The sequence below is a fragment of the Saccopteryx leptura genome, chromosome 9 (assembly GCF_036850995.1).
Source record: "Saccopteryx leptura isolate mSacLep1 chromosome 9, mSacLep1_pri_phased_curated, whole genome shotgun sequence".
NCBI lineage: Eukaryota > Metazoa > Chordata > Mammalia > Chiroptera > Emballonuridae > Saccopteryx > Saccopteryx leptura.
In genome coordinates, this window is record NC_089511.1 from 17,305,456 (window position 1) to 17,323,916 (window position 18,461).

The following is an 18,461-nucleotide window of genomic DNA, read 5'->3' on the forward strand; positions in this document are numbered from 1 at the left end:
AAATCTATTTCAGTATTCCAAAATGCCTATGTTGGTTTCTGCCACAGTCTTTAAAACACTTGTAACATTTTACTGATTCCTTCATTAGTTAATAAGTTAAACATATCATTGGCATACATTAATTTAAATAAATAAAATACCTGGGTAAAATGATCCAGATACATAAAGAGGAAATTTAATTCTAAATTTATTTTTAATAGCTTGTTAAAGTATAACATTGCTTGATAGATAATGAAATAAAGTTTTTATATTTTACCATCTTTTTCTGCAACAGTTCCTAAGGTATATAAGGCTGCTTCTTTTACCATGCTATGTTCACTTGACTTTGCAAGATTTTTTACGAACATTAAACCACCAATTTCCCGAAAATATACACCTGCATTACCTATAGAATATGAGGACAAAAAAAGAAATAATATTTACTATGATAAATATTATTAAATATATTTATCACATAAAGATAAAATAAATCACATAACTATATTTATATACTATATAACATAACATATAGAACAACTAGGAAGAAAAGAACTATGCATATTTCACATGTCACAATACTAAAGAACTAGAATCATAGCTAAAAATTCACTATCATGTCTTACTGTTTTGTTGACAAACTGAATAAATAGTGACCAAAGCTTCCTTTTGTGAAAAAGGGTTGTCCATTTGATATTTTAGACACTCCAATAATAAGTTCAGGTCAGTCTTCATTTCTAAAAAAACAAAAATTTCATTATTTTAAACCAAACATTTCAAACATTTCCATTTAAATTTCACTTTTTAAATACATTCTTTTTAATGTTTGCTTTTAAAATAAGTATGCATTACTTTAACAGTCTAACAAACAATAAAGACAAAAAAACTTGAAATAATCTTAAAATTATTTAAAAAAACTTGAAATAATCTTAAAATTATTTGATCTTCCCCTTTCATAAAATATAGGAATAAAAAGTCAAAGAATTATTCTCTTTAAATAAAGCTACCATTTAGAAATGAACTGAATAAAAATGAAAATATAACTTGTTAGAATTTCTGAGATGCTATTAAAGCAGTATTTAAGAGGAAATTTATAGCACAAAATGCCAGTCTTATAAAAAAAAAAAGGGTCTCATATTAATGACTTTGTTTCTACCTTAAGACACTAGAAAAAGAGTAAACTAGCCCTGGCTGGTTGGCTCAGCGGTAGAGCGTGCGGGGGACCCGGGTTCGATCCCCGGCCAGGGCACATAGGAGAAGCGCCCATTTGCTTCTCCACCCCCACCCTCCTTCCTCTCTGTCTCTCTCTTCCCCTCCCGCAGCGAGTCTCCATTGGAGCAAAGATGGCCCGGGCGCTGGGGATGGCTCCTTGGCCTCTGCCCCGGGCGCTAGAGTGGCTCTGGTCGCGGCAGAGCGATGCCCTGGAGGAGCAGAGCATCGCCCCCTGGTGGGCAGAGCATCGCCCCTGGTGGGCGTGCCTGGTGGATCCCGGCGCATGCAGGAGTCTGTCTGACTGTCTCTCCCCGTTTCCAGCTTCAGAAAAATACAAAAAAAAAAAAAAAAAAAAAAAAAGAGTAAACTAAACCCAAAGCAAATAGAAGGAAATAAATTATAAAGATTAAAGATGAAATCACGGGTTCGATTCCCGGCCAGGGCACACAGGAGAAGCGCCCATTTGCTTCTCCACCCCTCCGCCGCGCTTTCCCTCTCTGTCTCTCTCTTCCCCTCCCGCAGCCAAGGCTCCATTGGAGCAAAGATGGCCCGGGCGCTGGGGATGGCTCTGTGGCCTCTGCCCCAGGCGCTAGAGTGGCTCTGGTCGCAACATGGCGATGCCCAGGATGGGCAGAGCATCGCCCCCTGGAGGGCAGAGCGTCGCCCCTGGTGGGTGTGCCGGGTGGATCCCGGTCGGGCGCATGCGGGAGTCTGTCTGACTGTCTCTCCCTGTTTCCAGCTTCAGAAAAATGAAAAAAAAAAAAAAAAAAAGATGAAATCAATGAGATAGAAAATAGAAAAACAATAGAGCTAGTTGTTTGAGAATATAATAAAACTGATGAACCTCTAGACCACTGGTAGTCAACCTGGTCCCTAGCACCCACTAGTGGGCATTCCAGCTTTCATGATAGGCAGTAGCGGAGCAACCAAAGTATAAATACAATATAAAGATAGATTTAACTATAGTAAGTTGTTTTATAAAGATTTATTTTGCCAAACTTAGCAAAAATCTGACATAAAGTACTTGGTAAGTAATTATTATTATATGCTTTAACTTGCTGTAACTCTGCTTTAAAAATTTTATAAAGTAAAGTTACTTCTCTACTTTATAAATCACCATTACTGTGGAACCAGTGGGCAGTTAGAAAATTTTACTACTGACAGAGATAGAAAAGTGGGCAGTAGGTATAAAAAGGACTACCCTGCTCTAGACAAACTGATTAGGAACAAAGGAGAGAGATGGCATCATCACAGATTCCACAGATATTCAAAAGCTAATAACGGTTATGTATAACTTCATACCTATAGATTTAATGATTTAGGAGAAATTGAAAAATTGCTTGATAGACACAAATTACCAAAATGCACCCAAGAAGAAAGAGGTAACCTACATAATTCTATAAATATGAAGAAAATTAAAACCAAGATTTAAAAATTTCCTATAAAGAAAACTCCAGGTTAAGATGGCTTCATTTGTAAATTCTTCCCAATAGTTAAGAAATAGGCCTGACCAGGTGGTGGCGCAGTAGATAGAGCGTCAGACTGGGATGCAGAGGACCCAGGTTCGAGACCCTGAGGTCACCAGCTTGAGCACGGGCTCATCTGGTTTGAGCAAAGCTCACCAGCTTGGACCCAAGGTCTCTGGCTCGAGCAAGGGGTTACTTGGTCTGCTGAAGGCCCACTGTCAAGGCACATATGAGAAAGCAATCAATGAACTAAGGTGTCACAACGAAAAACTAATGATTGATGCTTCTCATCTCTCTCCGTTCCTGTCTGTCCCTATCTATCCCTCTCTCTGACTCTCTCTCTCTGTCTCTGTAAATAAAAGATTAAAAAAAGGGAAAAAATTAAAAAAAAAAAGAAATAGTATTGATTCTACACAAACTGTGGAGATTTGACAGTCATGACAGTCATGATTTCAATCAATCTTTCTCATAAAGCATTCTTTTAATGTCACCTACCTATCCTCTAATAGGCCCTCATGTTTCTCCATACCTTTAACTATGTCACTAACTATACTTGCTTCCTGATATAAAATGAAGAGGGCTGAGCACAAAGACCAAGGTGCAGAGCGCAAAAACCAAGATGGTATGGGGCATCATGTGCAAAAGAAGACCATGCACAAAAGGGCCAAGTACAACAAAAAAATAACTACCCATGCCTAAAAAAGGAATTTAATCACCCCATGTCACAGCCTATAAATACAGAAGGCTCCTTCCCAGTTGGGGAGAAGGTGCCATTAGAGCTCACCCTCTCCATTCCCTGATCAAAGAATAAAGTTTCTGCTCTGTTTTATGGAACTTGGTCTTGTTCTACTGGTTTGAACAGTACTGGGCAGAAGAGCCCTCATTTGGGTCCCAGCATCTGAAGAGTCGGTAACACTATTGCTACCTTCCAAAATACCACATTAGATTCCTAACTTTCCATTCACCTTTCTGAAATGTTTTTCTGTCTTTTTTTGAGGGCCTGCATTCTCAGCCAAACCCTTACGTGATGGTCTGCATTAAGGGAAACACTATTCTCCATTCTTTTCTCTTTTAATATTTTCTGTTTAATCTTCTCTATGCCCATGGATTTAATTTCCATTGTTCTAAAGTAACTGAAATCCTCCAGGCATACTTTAATGGTAGTTCTCTCAGGTTCCCAACTCTTCTTGTATCTATATATTTCCATTTAATCAGCTATCATATGGTATTCTAATAATCTCCATTATTCTAATTTTCCCATTATAATATCAGTTTCCTGAAGTGTGACAGGCACAGATTAGGTGCATGATTAAATGTTTATGAAAATTGCTCAATTATTCTTCCCTTTCCTGAATCCAGTCAGATAATCTATACTATATTCCACAAATATATGAAACTAATTCCAGACTTAAATTCCATGAATTTCTCACCTTGTATATTCTTTGTGTCCTCACTTCCCATGCTTGTATGCTTTCTTTTTACTTATATTTCACCTATAAGATAAAGAAATTTTCTCAAGTTAAATTAATATTTGAAATATAAAGATGATGTATTATAGAATTATACACTTGTCTGACCAGGCAGTGGTACAGTGAATAGAGTGTCGACCTCGGACACAGAGGAACCAGGTTCAAAACCCCAAGGTTGCCAGCTTGAGCACAGGCTCATCCAGCTTGAGCATGGGTTCATCAGCTTGAGCGGGGATCACAGACAGGACCCCATGGTTGCTGGCTTGAGCCCAAAGGTTACTGGCTTGAAGCCCAGGTTGCTGGCTTGAGCAAAGGGCAACTGGTTTGGCTTAAGCCCCCCACATATATGAAAGCAATCAATGAACAACTAAGGTACCACAACAAAGAATTGATGTTTCTCATCTCTCTCCCTTCCTGTCTGTCTGTCCCTATCTGTCCTTCTCTGTCTCTCTCACTAAAAAAATAAATAAAATTGTACACTTAAAACCAATGGCCCTGGCTGGTTGGCTCAGCAGTAGAGCGTTGGCCTGGCATGCAGGAGTCCCGGGTTCGATTCCCGGCCAGGGCACACAGGAGAAGCACCCACCTGCTTCTCCACCCCTCCCCCTCTCCTTCCTCTCTGTCTCTCTCTTCCCCTCCCGCAGCAGAGGCTCCATTGGAGCAAAGATGGCCCGGGCGCTGAGGATGGCTCTGTGGCCTCTGCCTCAGGCGCTAGAATGGCTCTGGATGCAACAGAGCAATGCCCCAGAGGGGCAGAGCATCACCACCTGGTGGGCACATGCTGGGTGGATCTCGGTCCGGAGCATGCGGGAGTCTGTCTGACTGCCTCCCCATTTCCAGCTTCGGAAAAATAAAAAAAAATAATAAATAAAATAAAATGCACTCTTCAATTAAAAAAAAACAAACAAGCACCCAATGTCACCCCAATATATTTAATAAAAAATTATTTTAAAAAATATTAAAATTTTCCATCAAAAAATAAATAATAAATAGATGTTTGAGAATTCCAGAATTATAAATGCAAAGGGGCAGGGAAAGAATAGTTTTCCTAAAGCCAGAAGAGAAGAGGTTGAATCTACAACTTATTCGATGTGTAATATAGGGTGTTCTTTAATTCTCTGAGGTCCAGTTCCCTCATCTGTAAAACTGGAAATTCCTACTTCATAGAGTTGTTACAAGAATTGAATACATACAAATATGCATATGGCATTCTCAAGTACTATAGGCACTCAATACATTTTATCAAATTAACACATGAATTGTTGGTTAATTTTGGGGAGGGGGAAACTAAATTTAAAAACAGAGCTAAAAAATGGACTACTGCCTGACCAGGCTGTGGCACAGTGGATGGAGTGTGAGACTGGGACACAGAAGACCCAGGTTCGAAATGCTGAGGTTGCCAGCTTGAGTGCTGGCTCATCTTTGAGCAAGGCTCACCAGCTTGAGCCCAAGGTCTCTTGCTTGGTCAAGATACATAAGAAAAAGCAATCAAATGAGAAACTAAGGTGCTGCAACAAAGAATTGATGCTTCTCATCTCTCTCCCTTCCTATCTGTCTGTCCCTGTCTCTCTACCACCAAAATAAATAAATAAATAAAAATGGACTACTGGCCGTGGCCAGTTGGCTCAGTAATAGATTGTTGGCTGGTGTGGATGTCCTGGGTTTGATTCCTGGTCAGGGCACACAGAAGCAATGATCTGCTTCTCCCCCATCTCCCTCCTCCCTCTCCACTCCTGCAGCCATGGCTCTGTTGGTTTGAGCCCACTGCCCTGGGTGCTGAGGATGGCTTAGTGGAGCCTCCACCTCAGGCACTAAAAATAGTTCTGTTTTGAGCATGGCCCTAGATGGGCAGAGCATCAGCCCGGATGGGAGTTGCCAGGTGGATCCCACTCCAGGCACATGTGGGAGTCTGTTTATCACCCCTCCTCTCATTTGGAAAAGAAGAAAAAAAAAAGTTTTTAAAAAAGGACTCCTGTATCATTTGTGGGGGTTTCTGTTTTGTGAGGAAGTTTAAGGAACATTTCCTTAGTTTTAATTAAACTATTCCACTTTTTAATATAATTTTATTTTTAAAGAGGGATATTTTAAAATATAAATGTCTTGAAATTGAAACTGACAACATATACTACCTTTTATTCCTTTATCTTTCCTGTACTATTTTCTAATAAATGATTACTTTGCACAGTGAAATTAAAGTTTGCCAAGTACCAATTACCTGCATTAATACAATCTATTCACTAGCTAAGTGTTCAAAACCCATCCACAGCAAAAGACAAATTATAACTTTCTTTTTTTAAGTATTTTTTTAAGATTTTATTCATTTTTTTCCATTTTTTTAAAAGATTTTATTTATTCATTATAGAGAGGGGGGAGAGAGAGAGAGAGAGGAGCAGGAAGCATCAACTCCCATATGTGCCTTGACCAGACAAGCCCAGGGTTTTGAACCGGCAACCTCAGCGTTTCCAGGTTGATGCTTTATCCACTGCACCACCACAGGTCAGGCCTAGATTTTATTCATTTTTTAGAGAGAAAGGAGAGAGAGAGAAAGAGAGAGAGAGAGAAAGGGGAGGAACAGGAAGCATCAACTCCCATATGTGCCTTGACCAGGCAAGCCCAGGGTTTTGAACCAGTGACTTCAGCATTCCAGGTTGACACTTAACTACACCACCACAGGTCAGGCGACAAATTATAACTTTCTTGCTTAATAATTTTAAACTTTCTTGTTTGATAATTTAAAATTTTTTATTTTTTTTTATTTTTTACAGAGACAGAGTAAGTCAGAGAGAGAGATAGACAAGGACAGACAGACAGGAACGGAGAGAGATGAGAAGCATCAATCAATAGTTTTTCATTGCGCGTTGTGACACCTTAGTTGTTCAATGATTGCTTTCTCATATGTGCCTTGACCGCAAGCCTTCAGCAGACCGAGCAGCCCCTTGCTGGAGCCAGCGACCTTGGGTTTAAGCTGGTGGGCTTCTGCTCAAACCAGATGAGCCAGCGCTCAAGCTGGTGACCTCGGGGTCTCGAACCTGGGTCCTCTGCATCCCAGTCCGACGCTCTATCCACTGCGCCATCGCCTGGTCAGGCTTGTTTGATAATTTAAAAATGGGCCCTGGTCGGTTGGCTCAGCAGTAGAGCGTCAGCCCAGCATATGAAGTCCCAAGTTCAATTCCCGGTCAGGCACATAGGAGAAGCTACCATCTGCTTCTCCACTCCTTCCCTCCCTCTTTTCTCTCTTTCTTCCCCTCCTGCAGCATGGCTCATAGTCAAACAAGTTGGCCCCTGGCCCTGAGGATGGTTCCATAGCCTGCCTCAGGCACTAAAACAGCTTGATTGCTGAGCAATAGAGAGCGGCCCCAGATGGGCAGAGCATCCTGGGGTAGGGGGCTTTGCCTGGTGGTTGCCAGTCAGGGCCCATGCAAGAGTCTGTCTGCCTCCCAGCCTCTCACTTAAAAAAAAAAAAAAAAAAAAAAAAGAGAGAGATAAAATATAGTCTATTCCCAAGAACAAAAACATCTGCCCAATAAAGCATTTGAGTGAATAGATGCAATTATGTAATGAACAACAAGATTTCAAAATTATTTACTTTATTTTCACAGAAAAAAAGGAGGGGGGAATTCTAGCTAACAGGAAAAAACTACCCCATTTACAGGTTTCACTCAATCTACTACCAAAAATAGTACTAACTCAAATTCAAATTTAAGCAAGAAAACTAGCTGAACATTAATTATCCTTTTAGCTGAACTAGAAAATATTGATATGAAATGCTTTTTTTTTTTTTTTTTTTTTTTCCCCTGTATTTTTCTGAAGCTGGAAACCGGGAGAGACAGTCAGACAGACTCCTGCATGCGCCCGACCAGGATCCACCCGGCACGCCCACCAGGGGGCGACGCTCTGCCCACCAGGGGGCGATGCTCTGACCCTCCTGGGCCTACGCTCTGTTGCTACCAGAGCCACTCCAGCGCCTGGGGCAGAGGCCGAGGAGCCATCCCCAGCGCCCGGGCCATCTTTGCTCCAGTGGAACCTCCGCTGAGGGAGGGGAAGAGAGAGACAGAGAGGAAGGAGGGGAGGGGGTGGAGAAGCAGATGGGCGCTTCTCCTGTGTGCCCTGGCCGGGAATCGAACCCAGGACTTCTGCACGCCAGGCCGACGCTCTACCACTGAGCCAACCGGCCAGGGCTTAAATGCTTTTTGAAATCTAAATATCACACCCAAAATGCCAGAAATAACATCTTTCTGTGTAAGGCTGAAAAATCCCACCATTAAATACCATCGCTAAGCTGTTGACAGTGGATACCCATCTTGGACTTATACATGGTAGAAAATTCCCTCTAAAGTAGAAGAGGCAAGGGAGAAAAGGCCAAACAATATGCAGATGTAATATACATTATCTGTTACAATAGTTTAAGTAGGTTGAGAGGTAACAGTCAATCAGGTCTAGGGACCAGGCTGAGGGTGGCAGGAGGCAGTTCACTCTACAGGATTGACACCCCCAGCCTCAGGAGGCTGGAGAGGCCCCTCGCACCCGCCCCGCTCACTCGGCCCGGTTCGCACGGCTGCACAGGTCACGAACGCCGGGCCTGGCTCACCTAAAGGGCCGGCAGGACTCCTGAAGGCCACAGGCCGTCCCTCGGGCTCTTCCGAGACCGGGTTCTCCCACTCCTGCGAAGGACCGGGTGCTCGTTCAAGGCCCCACCACGGGCGAGTCACCAGCAGCGGGTGGGCCTGAAAATAGCCCAGTTACCATGCCCGCCCCACCCACCAGTTGCTTCGGGACGCTCTCCCCACGAGCAACCACCTCCCAGTGGGCCCGCCCCTCCCTACATCAGCAACACCTGGGGAGGCGCCTGCCAACTCTGAAGTACAAGCGGGTCGAAAACTGCCAGACTCGAGACAGCTGACTAAATGGTAGGGGCCCGTGCTCTGTCCCCCCAGCTGCCGTGGGACTGCGGCCGGGGCTGTGGCCTCCTCAGAAGGGCCCCTCCCAGCATGTTCAACCCACCCCCTCACGCGGGCCCGAACACGGAGGCGTTCAGCATCTTTGCTGCTGTGAGGGCCACCTGGTCTCCCTCAGGAGGGAACAGAACGGCTCCAGGGCGGGGCTGGGGGAGGACCCGAGCAGGAAAACTCAGGGAGCGACCTCTTTACCCTCAAGTGGCTGCGCTCTGGACTCCCGCCCTCTATCCCTTACCGCCTACCTACCAAGAGGCCAGAGCCCGTTTCCCACCCAGAGGGCGAAACTCACTTCCGTGGGCGGGACTTCCGGCGGAGCGTCCCAGGCAGTCTCTCCTCTCAGCATGGATTAACCAACATGTGGAATGATGTCTTTAAGTGGCGGAAAAGTTCCAATTTGAAGGGGAAATCCTCTAATCTCACCGCCCCTGATGAGGGCTTCCTTTATTTAGAGGGGAGTTCACCCCAAGGAGTCAGCTGGGCGGGCTCCGTGATCCAAGAGGCTGGCTTGGGACCATGGCCTCGAGGGTAGTGTGGGGCCTGGGCACATGCGTGCAGGCTGCCTGGGGGAAATAGGCCCTAATTCCTCTCTTCCAACCTCCCCCTAACCTTCCTTCCCTCTCCTGCATCGCATCCTGTCCTTGTTTTCTGATACAAATAATACATCTGTAATGTTTGCTTTTAAAATTCTATTAGTTTTAACAAATAGTAATGGTCCTAAAATGTCCACAGCTAAAATCTGCACAGGGATTAAATTCATTACTTAAGACTGTAAGAAAAAATATTTAAAGCTATTTATAATGAAATAAAGGATTTCTATAAGTAACTTTGAAACAGCAAGCCGGAAATAATGAACTCAATTAGAAAGCAGTCATTTCCCTGGGAAAAATGACTGCTTCCTTCACACACATACATATAGACACACACACACACACACACACACACAAACAACACCACCACATTATTACAAATGAGAAAAATGTTTATTAAGCAAACAGTTTAACAGTTCTCCCTTTGCAGAATGTACAGAGTAGAGCACAACCTGAAGGCAATTATAGTTTCAATTAACACACTACATACGGTGTTGATTCTACAACTGAAAGGTTGCTGAAGTTTGTGACACGCCACTATAAATATAAGTATTATTAAAAATTACAAATTGTTTGGTGATTATTTTGATAACCTCTTGAGCAGCAGCTCCTGCAAGAAAAAAGGAGAAAGGTAAATCTTTGAAAAAGGGGGAGAAAAAAAAGTTATATAAAAATATTCAGTTCTGTAAAGAAAACTGTCCCTTTTTCCAAAAGCAAAGGTGTCTAAAAATAATCCAAAACAGACATGATTTCCTGAGTCATATCAAAATAAAGTACTACAATTTTTTATAACTGTTATTAAAATAAAAGTTTTGTTTCATACATTCATATGTCAGTTTTAAAGAATGAAGTATTTCTAATTATGGTGGTTTAGAAACATTAACAATATATATTAAGTAAAAGATGTTAATTAAAATAGTAGTATGGTTGAATGCATTTTAAAGGAGACATAGGCAGAAAAGATTCTCAAAGGACACCCTTCGGCTTTACTTCTTTTTCTTTTTTAAAGTTATTGATTTTAGAAGAGAAAGGAAGGAAGGGAGAGAGAGACAGAAACATCAATTTGTTGTTACACTCATTTGTGCATTCATTGGTTGGTTCTTGTATGTGCCCTGACTAGGGATCGAACCTGCAACCTCAGCATATTGGGATGATGCTCTAACCAACTGAGCTATCCAGCCAGGTGTCTGCTTTCCATTTATAATAAAAAGAGAATAAAGGTATATTTGTTCTAAATACATTTATGATTTGGAAAGAATCTCTACTGCCAGACTGCTGTAACTACTCAAAAAATAGAAGACAAAACAAAAATTAAGAAAAAATTTCATCTTTAATAATTTGAAGCTTGAGCATTCACAAATATTCACTGATTCAATACAATGTGAGATTCTGTTGTGTACTAGATATTGTTCTAGGTACTAGGGATACAGTAAGAAACAGAAAAAAATCAGTGCCCTTACAGATCTTTTTAGTAGTGAGGCAGAGATCATTTACAAATAAGTAAAATGTATAGCATGTCAAATGACTCTAAACGCTAAGGAGAAACAACAAAGAAGGATATGAGTGGGAGAAAAGGGCATCAGTTTTAAATCAGGAAATGAGGGATGGCCTCATAGGGAAGATAACATTTAAACAAAGACCTGAATGAATTGAAGGAATAGAAGGGCATTCTGCCACTTATATTTAACATCCTGCTTCACTGACCTCCCTCATTAAAGCAGCTAAGAAAACACAACTTGATAATTATGTAACAGATGCCAGTCTTCTCATCTTTGGAACTTACCCCCTATGAACGCAGCAATGGTGTGTGGCTCAGCAGCCCCATATCGGCAACTACAGGAAAGAATGGAGACACGAACTTAGTTTCGAGCTAATGAGAGATACAGGTATTATCTCCTATATGGCTTAAAAAATACTCACAATTCATGGACATAATCATCTTTCACCATTACTGATAGTCCATATTCCTGAAGGAAGCCAGTGAGACAAGACTTCAACTTTCCTGTATCTTCTTCAATTTGATAGTTAGATACCCCTAAAAATAATCATGTAAAATAATTTTCATTTCAAAATGAATGGATACCTCCTTTATTTAACCCAGTTTCAGGTGTCCTAGTCAAAACAGTAAAGTGTGAAACTAAAGAACAGAAATAACAGGAAGTATGAGACCAATATTTGCAAATACCATGAACTTGTAACAATCTAAGAAATCACCAAAAACCTATTAAAATTCAAGTTAGGTAAGCCTACTTTATTCACTGCTCCATATCCAGTATCTAGAAGAACTTCTAGCACACAGCTAGGGCTCAATATTTCTTTGATAGGAGAATTGAATGAATGAGAAAGTGATGTCCTATTTATACCCTTTATAAAATTATGGTGTTTATTATCCATTTCTAGATTAAATGACACTGAGGGCATAAAACTATAATAAGTAACCTTTGTTGAGCATTAATAGATGCGGATACTGTTCTAAAACACCATATGTATATTTAATCCTCACAAACACCTTATAAACTAGGTACTATTACTCCCATTTCCAGATGAAAAAACTGAGACACAGAGTAAGTTATTTGCCTGAACTACTTAGTTCACAAATAGCAAAACTGGGATACAAGAGCAGGCAGTCGTTAATGATTTTAATGTCTCCAAAGATAGGCTATTTTTACTATTACAATTGGAAGAAAAAATAAAATTACCTCAACATTCAGGTATTATAAAAAAACACCAGTATTTCTTTTTTTATTTTGCATGCATGTATTTTAGAAAGAGTAAGGGACACAGAGAGACAGAAACATCAATCTGTTCTTGTATCTGCCCTGACTGGGGATCAAACGGGCAACCTCTGTGCTGCAGGATGATGCTCTAACCAAGCTATCCAGCCAGGGCAACATCAGTATTTTTTAAACACTCTGGTTTAAAAATAATCACCACTACTCTTCCTCAAAATAGTAATATCTACCCTTTACTGATTACTTACACGGTGCTAGGCACTATGTAAAGTTATTTTTACATATTACATATTTGACCCTAACAGTTTAATAGAGTAGATACTATTATTGCCATTCCATAAATGAGACCTGAGACTTGGAGGGAAATAGTGACTCACTCAAGGTCAAGAGACAGTAAGTGACAGAGCATGGATCTGCACCTAGGTTCAAAACCTATGCTCTGTCAGGGGTCCCCAAACTTTTTATACAGGGGGCCAGTTCACTGTCCCTTAGACCGTTGGAGGGCCGCCACATACAGTGCTCCTCCCACTGACCACCAATGAAAGAAGTGCCCCTTCCGGAAGTGCAGTGGGGGGCCGGATAAATGACCTCAGGGGGTCGCATGCGGCCCACAGGCCATAGTTTGGGGACATCTGCTATGAGGTAGCCACCCTCCTAAGATGGCTCCTCAATGTACACCCCTTCATGCTCTCATGTAGTCCTCTTCTGTTTTGTTTTTGGGGTTTTGGGGTTTTTTTTTGTGACAGACAGAGTCAGAAAGAGGGACAGATAGGGACAGACAGACAGGAAGGGAGAGAGATGAGAAGCATCAATTCTTCATTGCGGCACCTTAGTTGTTCATTGTTTTCTCATATGTGCCTTGACGGGGGGGGGGGGGCTCCAGCAGACCGAGTAACTCCTTGCTCGAGCCAGCGACCTTGTGCTCAAGCTGGTGAGCTTTGCTCAAACCAGATGAGCCTGCGCTCAAGCTGGCGACCTCGGGGTCTCAAACCTGGGTCTTTCGTGTCCCAGTCCGATGCTCTATCCACTGTGCCACTGCCTGCTCAGGCTCCTCTTCTGCTCTTTTTAAAAAAATTTATTTATCAATTCAAGAGACAGGAAGGGAGGGGGAAAGGGTGGAGAGGAAAGAAAGAGAGAGAGAGAGAGAGAGAAAGAGAAATGATTTGTTGTTCCACTTGGCATATGGGGCAACGCTCTAACCAAATGATCTACCAGCCACAGCAGTCCCTTTCTACTCTAACTCTAAGCCAGCCCCGTGAAGCCAATAGAACACAACATAAGCGATAGTGTGTGGCTTCTAAGAATAAGTCATAAAAAGCCTTACCTTCCACCTGGGTCTTTTGGACAGTTAATTCTGGAAAAGCCAGACACTGTGTAAGAAGTCTACTCTTGGACTGCCATGCTAGAAGGAAGCTCCAGCTTGTCATGTGGCAATAGATGACTGACAAGCCCCCAGCAGTTCTAGTTATCTCGACTAAAGTGCCAGATACCTGAGTGAAAATGTTGTCTTGGATGTCTAATTCAGTCAAGCCCTCAGAATGACTTCAGTCCCGGGCATCATGCAAGATCCCCAATGAGATCTACTGAACTGAGCCCAGCTAATTCCCCAAATCATCAGATAATAATTTGTTGTTTTAAATGACTAAGTTTGGGGATAGTTTGTTATGCAATAAATAACCAAAAATACATTATAATCAAATAATACAAATAAAGCAATGCATATTTTGTTTATTCATTTTCTTCTGGTAAGCTAGCTCATTAAGACTGTAACTCAGCAGGAGCATATCACATCAGTTGGGGCAATAGATTTTATGATACACCTAGAATGTACTGTTATGTAATAATACTGCATAATTAAAATTATCATCTTAATAATTGGGCAACTGAAAATCTTGGAGATTATGCTGATTTCCCAATCATTACACTTATAGACAACAAAAAGTAGATAGTAAGCAAATAAATCTCTACATCTTCAGAGTTCTGAATTCAGAAGTCACTGGAATACTTCTTATGGCTTTCCATTTCCACTAAATTACACTCAACGTGAGTCTCAGAAGTACACTGGAAACTGACAGAAAAAAATGTTTCTTTCTATATGCATTATGCCAATTAATAAACTCTTCCCCTGTAAGTTCTACTTACAAAACAAATGGTAGTTCCTTAATGAGATAAACTAGATATAAACTATTTACCATGTAAAAATCAAGGACCAATTATAAATACCCAAGAACACTTCAAGATTTAATTCGAATGTTTATTCAAGATTTTATTGTATTGATAATTCTATTTGCTATTCTTACCTGGATATCTACCATGCTGTTTATGAAATCTATCCACAGCCCGTAACATTAAATATAATACTATCTCATTATCTGGATTGTCCATGCTGGAAACTGAAAGAAAAAAATTCAGTATAATTTTGGTAATTCATGACATAAAAACAATGAAGAACTGAATTTATTATATACTCAAATTTCAGGACTCAAGGCAATTTTATCACAAAACTTTAATATTTTGTGACAAAACAAAGTGATAAATAACAGTAAAATAAAGGGAGATATGTTAAGACACTCAGTTGTCTTATGGACTCTAAACTAAACAGCAATTTCTACTAAAGTAGCAACATGCTGACTTTAGTTAGCTCTTCTACTTCTCACACAACTTAGTAACCTATCTATGATTTTTGTATTAAGTTTTATATTTTGAAATTATGACTACTTGGGCCTGACCTGTGGTGGCGCAGTGGATAAAGCGTCAACCTGGAAATGCTGAGGTCACCGGTTCGAAACCCTGGACTTGCCTGGTCAAGGCACATATGGGAGTTGACGCTTCCAGCTCCTTCCCCCTTTCTCTCTCTCTGTCTCTCCCCCCTCTCTCTCTCTCTGTCTCTATTTCCCTCTCTCTCTCCTCTCTAAAATGAATAAATAAAAAAATTAAAATTGAAAAAAAAAGTTTAAACAAAAAATTATGACTACTTGGATAGATTTATAAAATAAAATTCAGACCCTGGCTGGTTGGCTCAGTGAATATGGCATTGGCCTGGCATATGGACATCCCAGGTTTGATTTCTGGTCCAGCACATAAGAGAAGTGACCATCTGCTTCTCTCTCCCACCCTCTCCCCCTTCTCTCCCTCTCCCCCTCCTGCAGCCAATGGCTTGATTGGTTCGAGCACTGGTCCCAGGAACTGAGGATAGCTCAGTTGGTCTAAGCTTTAGCCTCAGGTGCTAAAAATAGCTTGGTTGATTTGAGCATCGGCCCCAGACAGAGGCTGCTGGGTGGATCCCAGCCAAGATGCATGTGGAAGTCTGTCTCACAATCTCCCCTCCTCTCCCTTAAAACAAAAAGAATAAAATTTAGAGTATAAGTATTTCCATTATCCTTTATATTATCACCATGTACTTAATACTTTCATACACAAAATACTGATATCTTTAAAATTAAAATGATATAACCTAGCACCAAAAAGTTATTATACTTACTAATTTCATCTCTGTTAACTGTAGACAAGCCATATTCTTCAGCTAAGGATCGACATCTTATCAATCGAAGAAAAGCAGAATTGCTGCCTGAACACAGGAAAGACATTGGAGAGGTAACTGGTTGAGACGCATGAATATTACAAATCACAGATCACTTTTAGAACAGGAAAATGTGTGTATACTCATCACAGACATAGAAATGTGAATAAATGTCTTCTATTTGGCTCTAACAGCACAGAAGACTCTACAACAGCGGTTCTCAACCTGTGGGTCGTGACCCCGGTGGGGGTTGAACGACCAAAACACAGGTATCGCCTAAAGCCATCGGAAATACATATGAACCGCTGTTCTAGTGGGACAAAATGTGGAGGCAGAAGACAGTGTTATTGATGATCCTGACCCTGTGCAGGGTTAGGCTAATGTATCATAGTTTCTAACAAAAAATACATATGTATTTCCGATGGCTTTAGGCTACCACTGTGTTTTGGTCATTCGACTCCCGCAGGGGTCGCAACCCACAGGTTGAGAACCGCTGCTCTAGAACATAAGTCATCTTAAATTCATGTCCTTGGAACTACAACCGGTTCAGCACCAAATAAGCAGGTGATGGCACCTCTCGGAGCCTCAAAATGGGGATAATACTGTTTACCTTTGAAAGCTGTTCTGTGGATCAGAAATATCTAGCACATTACCCGACAACGCTCAAGGAATACTAGTTTTTATCATTATTATGGATGAGTAATCCTAAAAGAAAGTGTTATATATATTGTGCTTTTGGTTTATGTAAGGTAAAAAAAAACAACACACTGTATTACGGAAATTTTCAAACATACCCCAAATTAGAAAGAACAGAATAAACCCTCCAATACCCAACATTGAGCTTTTAATCTGGTATCATATGATTTAGGAGAACAAATACTACATGCAGAAACAAGGTGCAAGATTAATAATGGAACAAAAACTAAGCCTAAACACACATTCTGGAAGAGTCATGATATGGAGAACTTGGATAAATATATTTTAAGGTTGATAAGCATACAAAATATAGACTTTTGCAGAAACTAGGGGTAGTAGCTCAGGGAAAATCTTCAGGCAGCATGTAGAACAGATTTTATTCTTTACTTTTTTGAAGTGTGTATATGTGTGTGTGTGTGTGTGTGTGTGTGTGTGTGTGTGTGCGCGCGCGCGCATGCACATGTGTTTCCACTGATTAGAGGAAGGGAGAGGGAAAGTGAGTGGGGAAGGGAGGGAGAGGAAAGAAGAGAGAGAGAAACATCAATTTATTTCACTAAGTTTTATTTAGATGTGTACTCATTGACTGCCTCTCATAGGTGCCCTGACCAGCGGTTGAACCTGCGATCTCTGCTGCTGAATCAACACGTTATCTCTTGAACCACCAGCCCAAACAGATTTTATTATTCTTTTAGTCTTTTATCTTTTTCAATGCAGGGGGTGGGGTGGAGGAGGGGAGAAAGAGACAGACAGAAAGGGAGAGAGATGAGAAGCATAAACTCATAGTTGTGGCACCTTAGTGGTTCATTGATGGCTTTCTTCTATGTGCCTTGACTGGGGGGCTCCAGCTGAGCCAGGGACCCCTTGCTCAAGCCAGCAACCTTAGGCTCAAGCCAGTGACCTTGGGCTTCAAACCAGAGACCTTTGGGCTCAAGCCAGCGACCCCATGCTCACACAGGGTGAGCCCACGCTCAAGCCAGCAACCTCAGGGTTTCAAACCTGGGTCCTCAGCATCCCAGGTTGATGCTCTATCCACTGCACCACCCCTCTGGTCAGGCTCTTAAACTAAATCTTTAAAAAAAATGTTTCAGGTCTACTGAGGAGTTATTAAAAAGGTATCAGGAGCCCTGGCCGGTTGGCTCAGCGGTAGAGCGTCGGCCTGGCGTGCGGGGGACCCGGGTTCGATTCCCGGCCAGGGCACATAGGAGAAGCGCCCATTTGCTTCTCCACCCCCCCTCCTTCCTCTCTGTCTCTTTCTTCCCCTCCCGCAGCCAAGGCTCCATTGGAGCAAAGATGGCCCGGGCGCTGGGGATGGCTCCTTGGCCTCTGCCCCAGGCGCTAGAGTGGCTCTGGTCGCGGCAGAGTGACACCCCGGAGGGGCAGAGCATCGCCCCCTGGTGGGCAGAGCATCGCCCCTGGTGGGCGTGCCGGGTGGATCCCGGTTGGGCGCATCTGGGAGTCTGTCTGACTGTCTCTCCCCGTTTCCAGCTTCAGAAAAAAAAAAAAGAAAAAAAAAAAAGGTATCAGGAGCCTAGCTGCTCTGAAACTAGATGGCAAAATTCTTAAACCCATCCAGTCATTTAATACAGAACAAAATGAGTAGTTAAATCAATACTGTCAATGTACATGTGACTCAAGACTTCATGGTCAAAGCCTTCAGATACAACTTCCCCAAATTACTTAAAATGAATAAGCTGAAAATAACTCTGTATTAATGACAGTTTTCAATTCTTTGACCTTCATGTCTTTTTAGCATTGCCATAAATAGATATGTTCTACCTCTAACCCAGTCTTAAAATACTCTCCATTTATTACATTATAAGAATAAAGCCTTGGCTGGTTGGCTCAGTG

At 41.7% G+C, this 18,461-nt stretch overlaps 2 protein-coding genes across 3 annotated transcripts in view; both read right to left on the reverse strand.

The window, feature by feature from the left end:
* TERB1 (telomere repeat binding bouquet formation protein 1) overlaps nucleotides 1-9,325 on the reverse strand; it is a 44,158-nt gene extending 34,833 nt beyond the window's left edge. The window contains exons 1-5 of the mRNA XM_066348712.1: nucleotides 9,271-9,325; nucleotides 8,712-8,784; nucleotides 4,085-4,147; nucleotides 603-713; nucleotides 257-385 (exon numbers count right to left, since the gene is read on the reverse strand). Coding sequence (XP_066204809.1) covers nucleotides 257-385; nucleotides 603-713; nucleotides 4,085-4,115 — 271 coding nt within the window. The 5' untranslated portion in view covers nucleotides 4,116-4,147; nucleotides 8,712-8,784; nucleotides 9,271-9,325. The remainder of the gene's footprint in view (nucleotides 1-256; nucleotides 386-602; nucleotides 714-4,084; nucleotides 4,148-8,711; nucleotides 8,785-9,270) is intronic.
* Nucleotides 9,326-10,042: 717 nt separating this feature from the next.
* Nucleotides 10,043-18,461, reverse strand: part of NAE1 (NEDD8 activating enzyme E1 subunit 1) — a 30,221-nt gene continuing 21,802 nt past the window's right edge. For both annotated transcript variants that reach the window (XM_066349154.1, XM_066349155.1), the window contains 5 exons: nucleotides 15,879-15,965; nucleotides 14,698-14,790; nucleotides 11,586-11,700; nucleotides 11,449-11,498; nucleotides 10,043-10,275 (listed from right to left, as the gene is read on the reverse strand). In XM_066349154.1, the coding sequence (XP_066205251.1) occupies nucleotides 10,166-10,275; nucleotides 11,449-11,498; nucleotides 11,586-11,700; nucleotides 14,698-14,790; nucleotides 15,879-15,965 (455 nt within the window). In that variant the 3' untranslated portion in view covers nucleotides 10,043-10,165. The remainder of the gene's footprint in view (nucleotides 10,276-11,448; nucleotides 11,499-11,585; nucleotides 11,701-14,697; nucleotides 14,791-15,878; nucleotides 15,966-18,461) is intronic.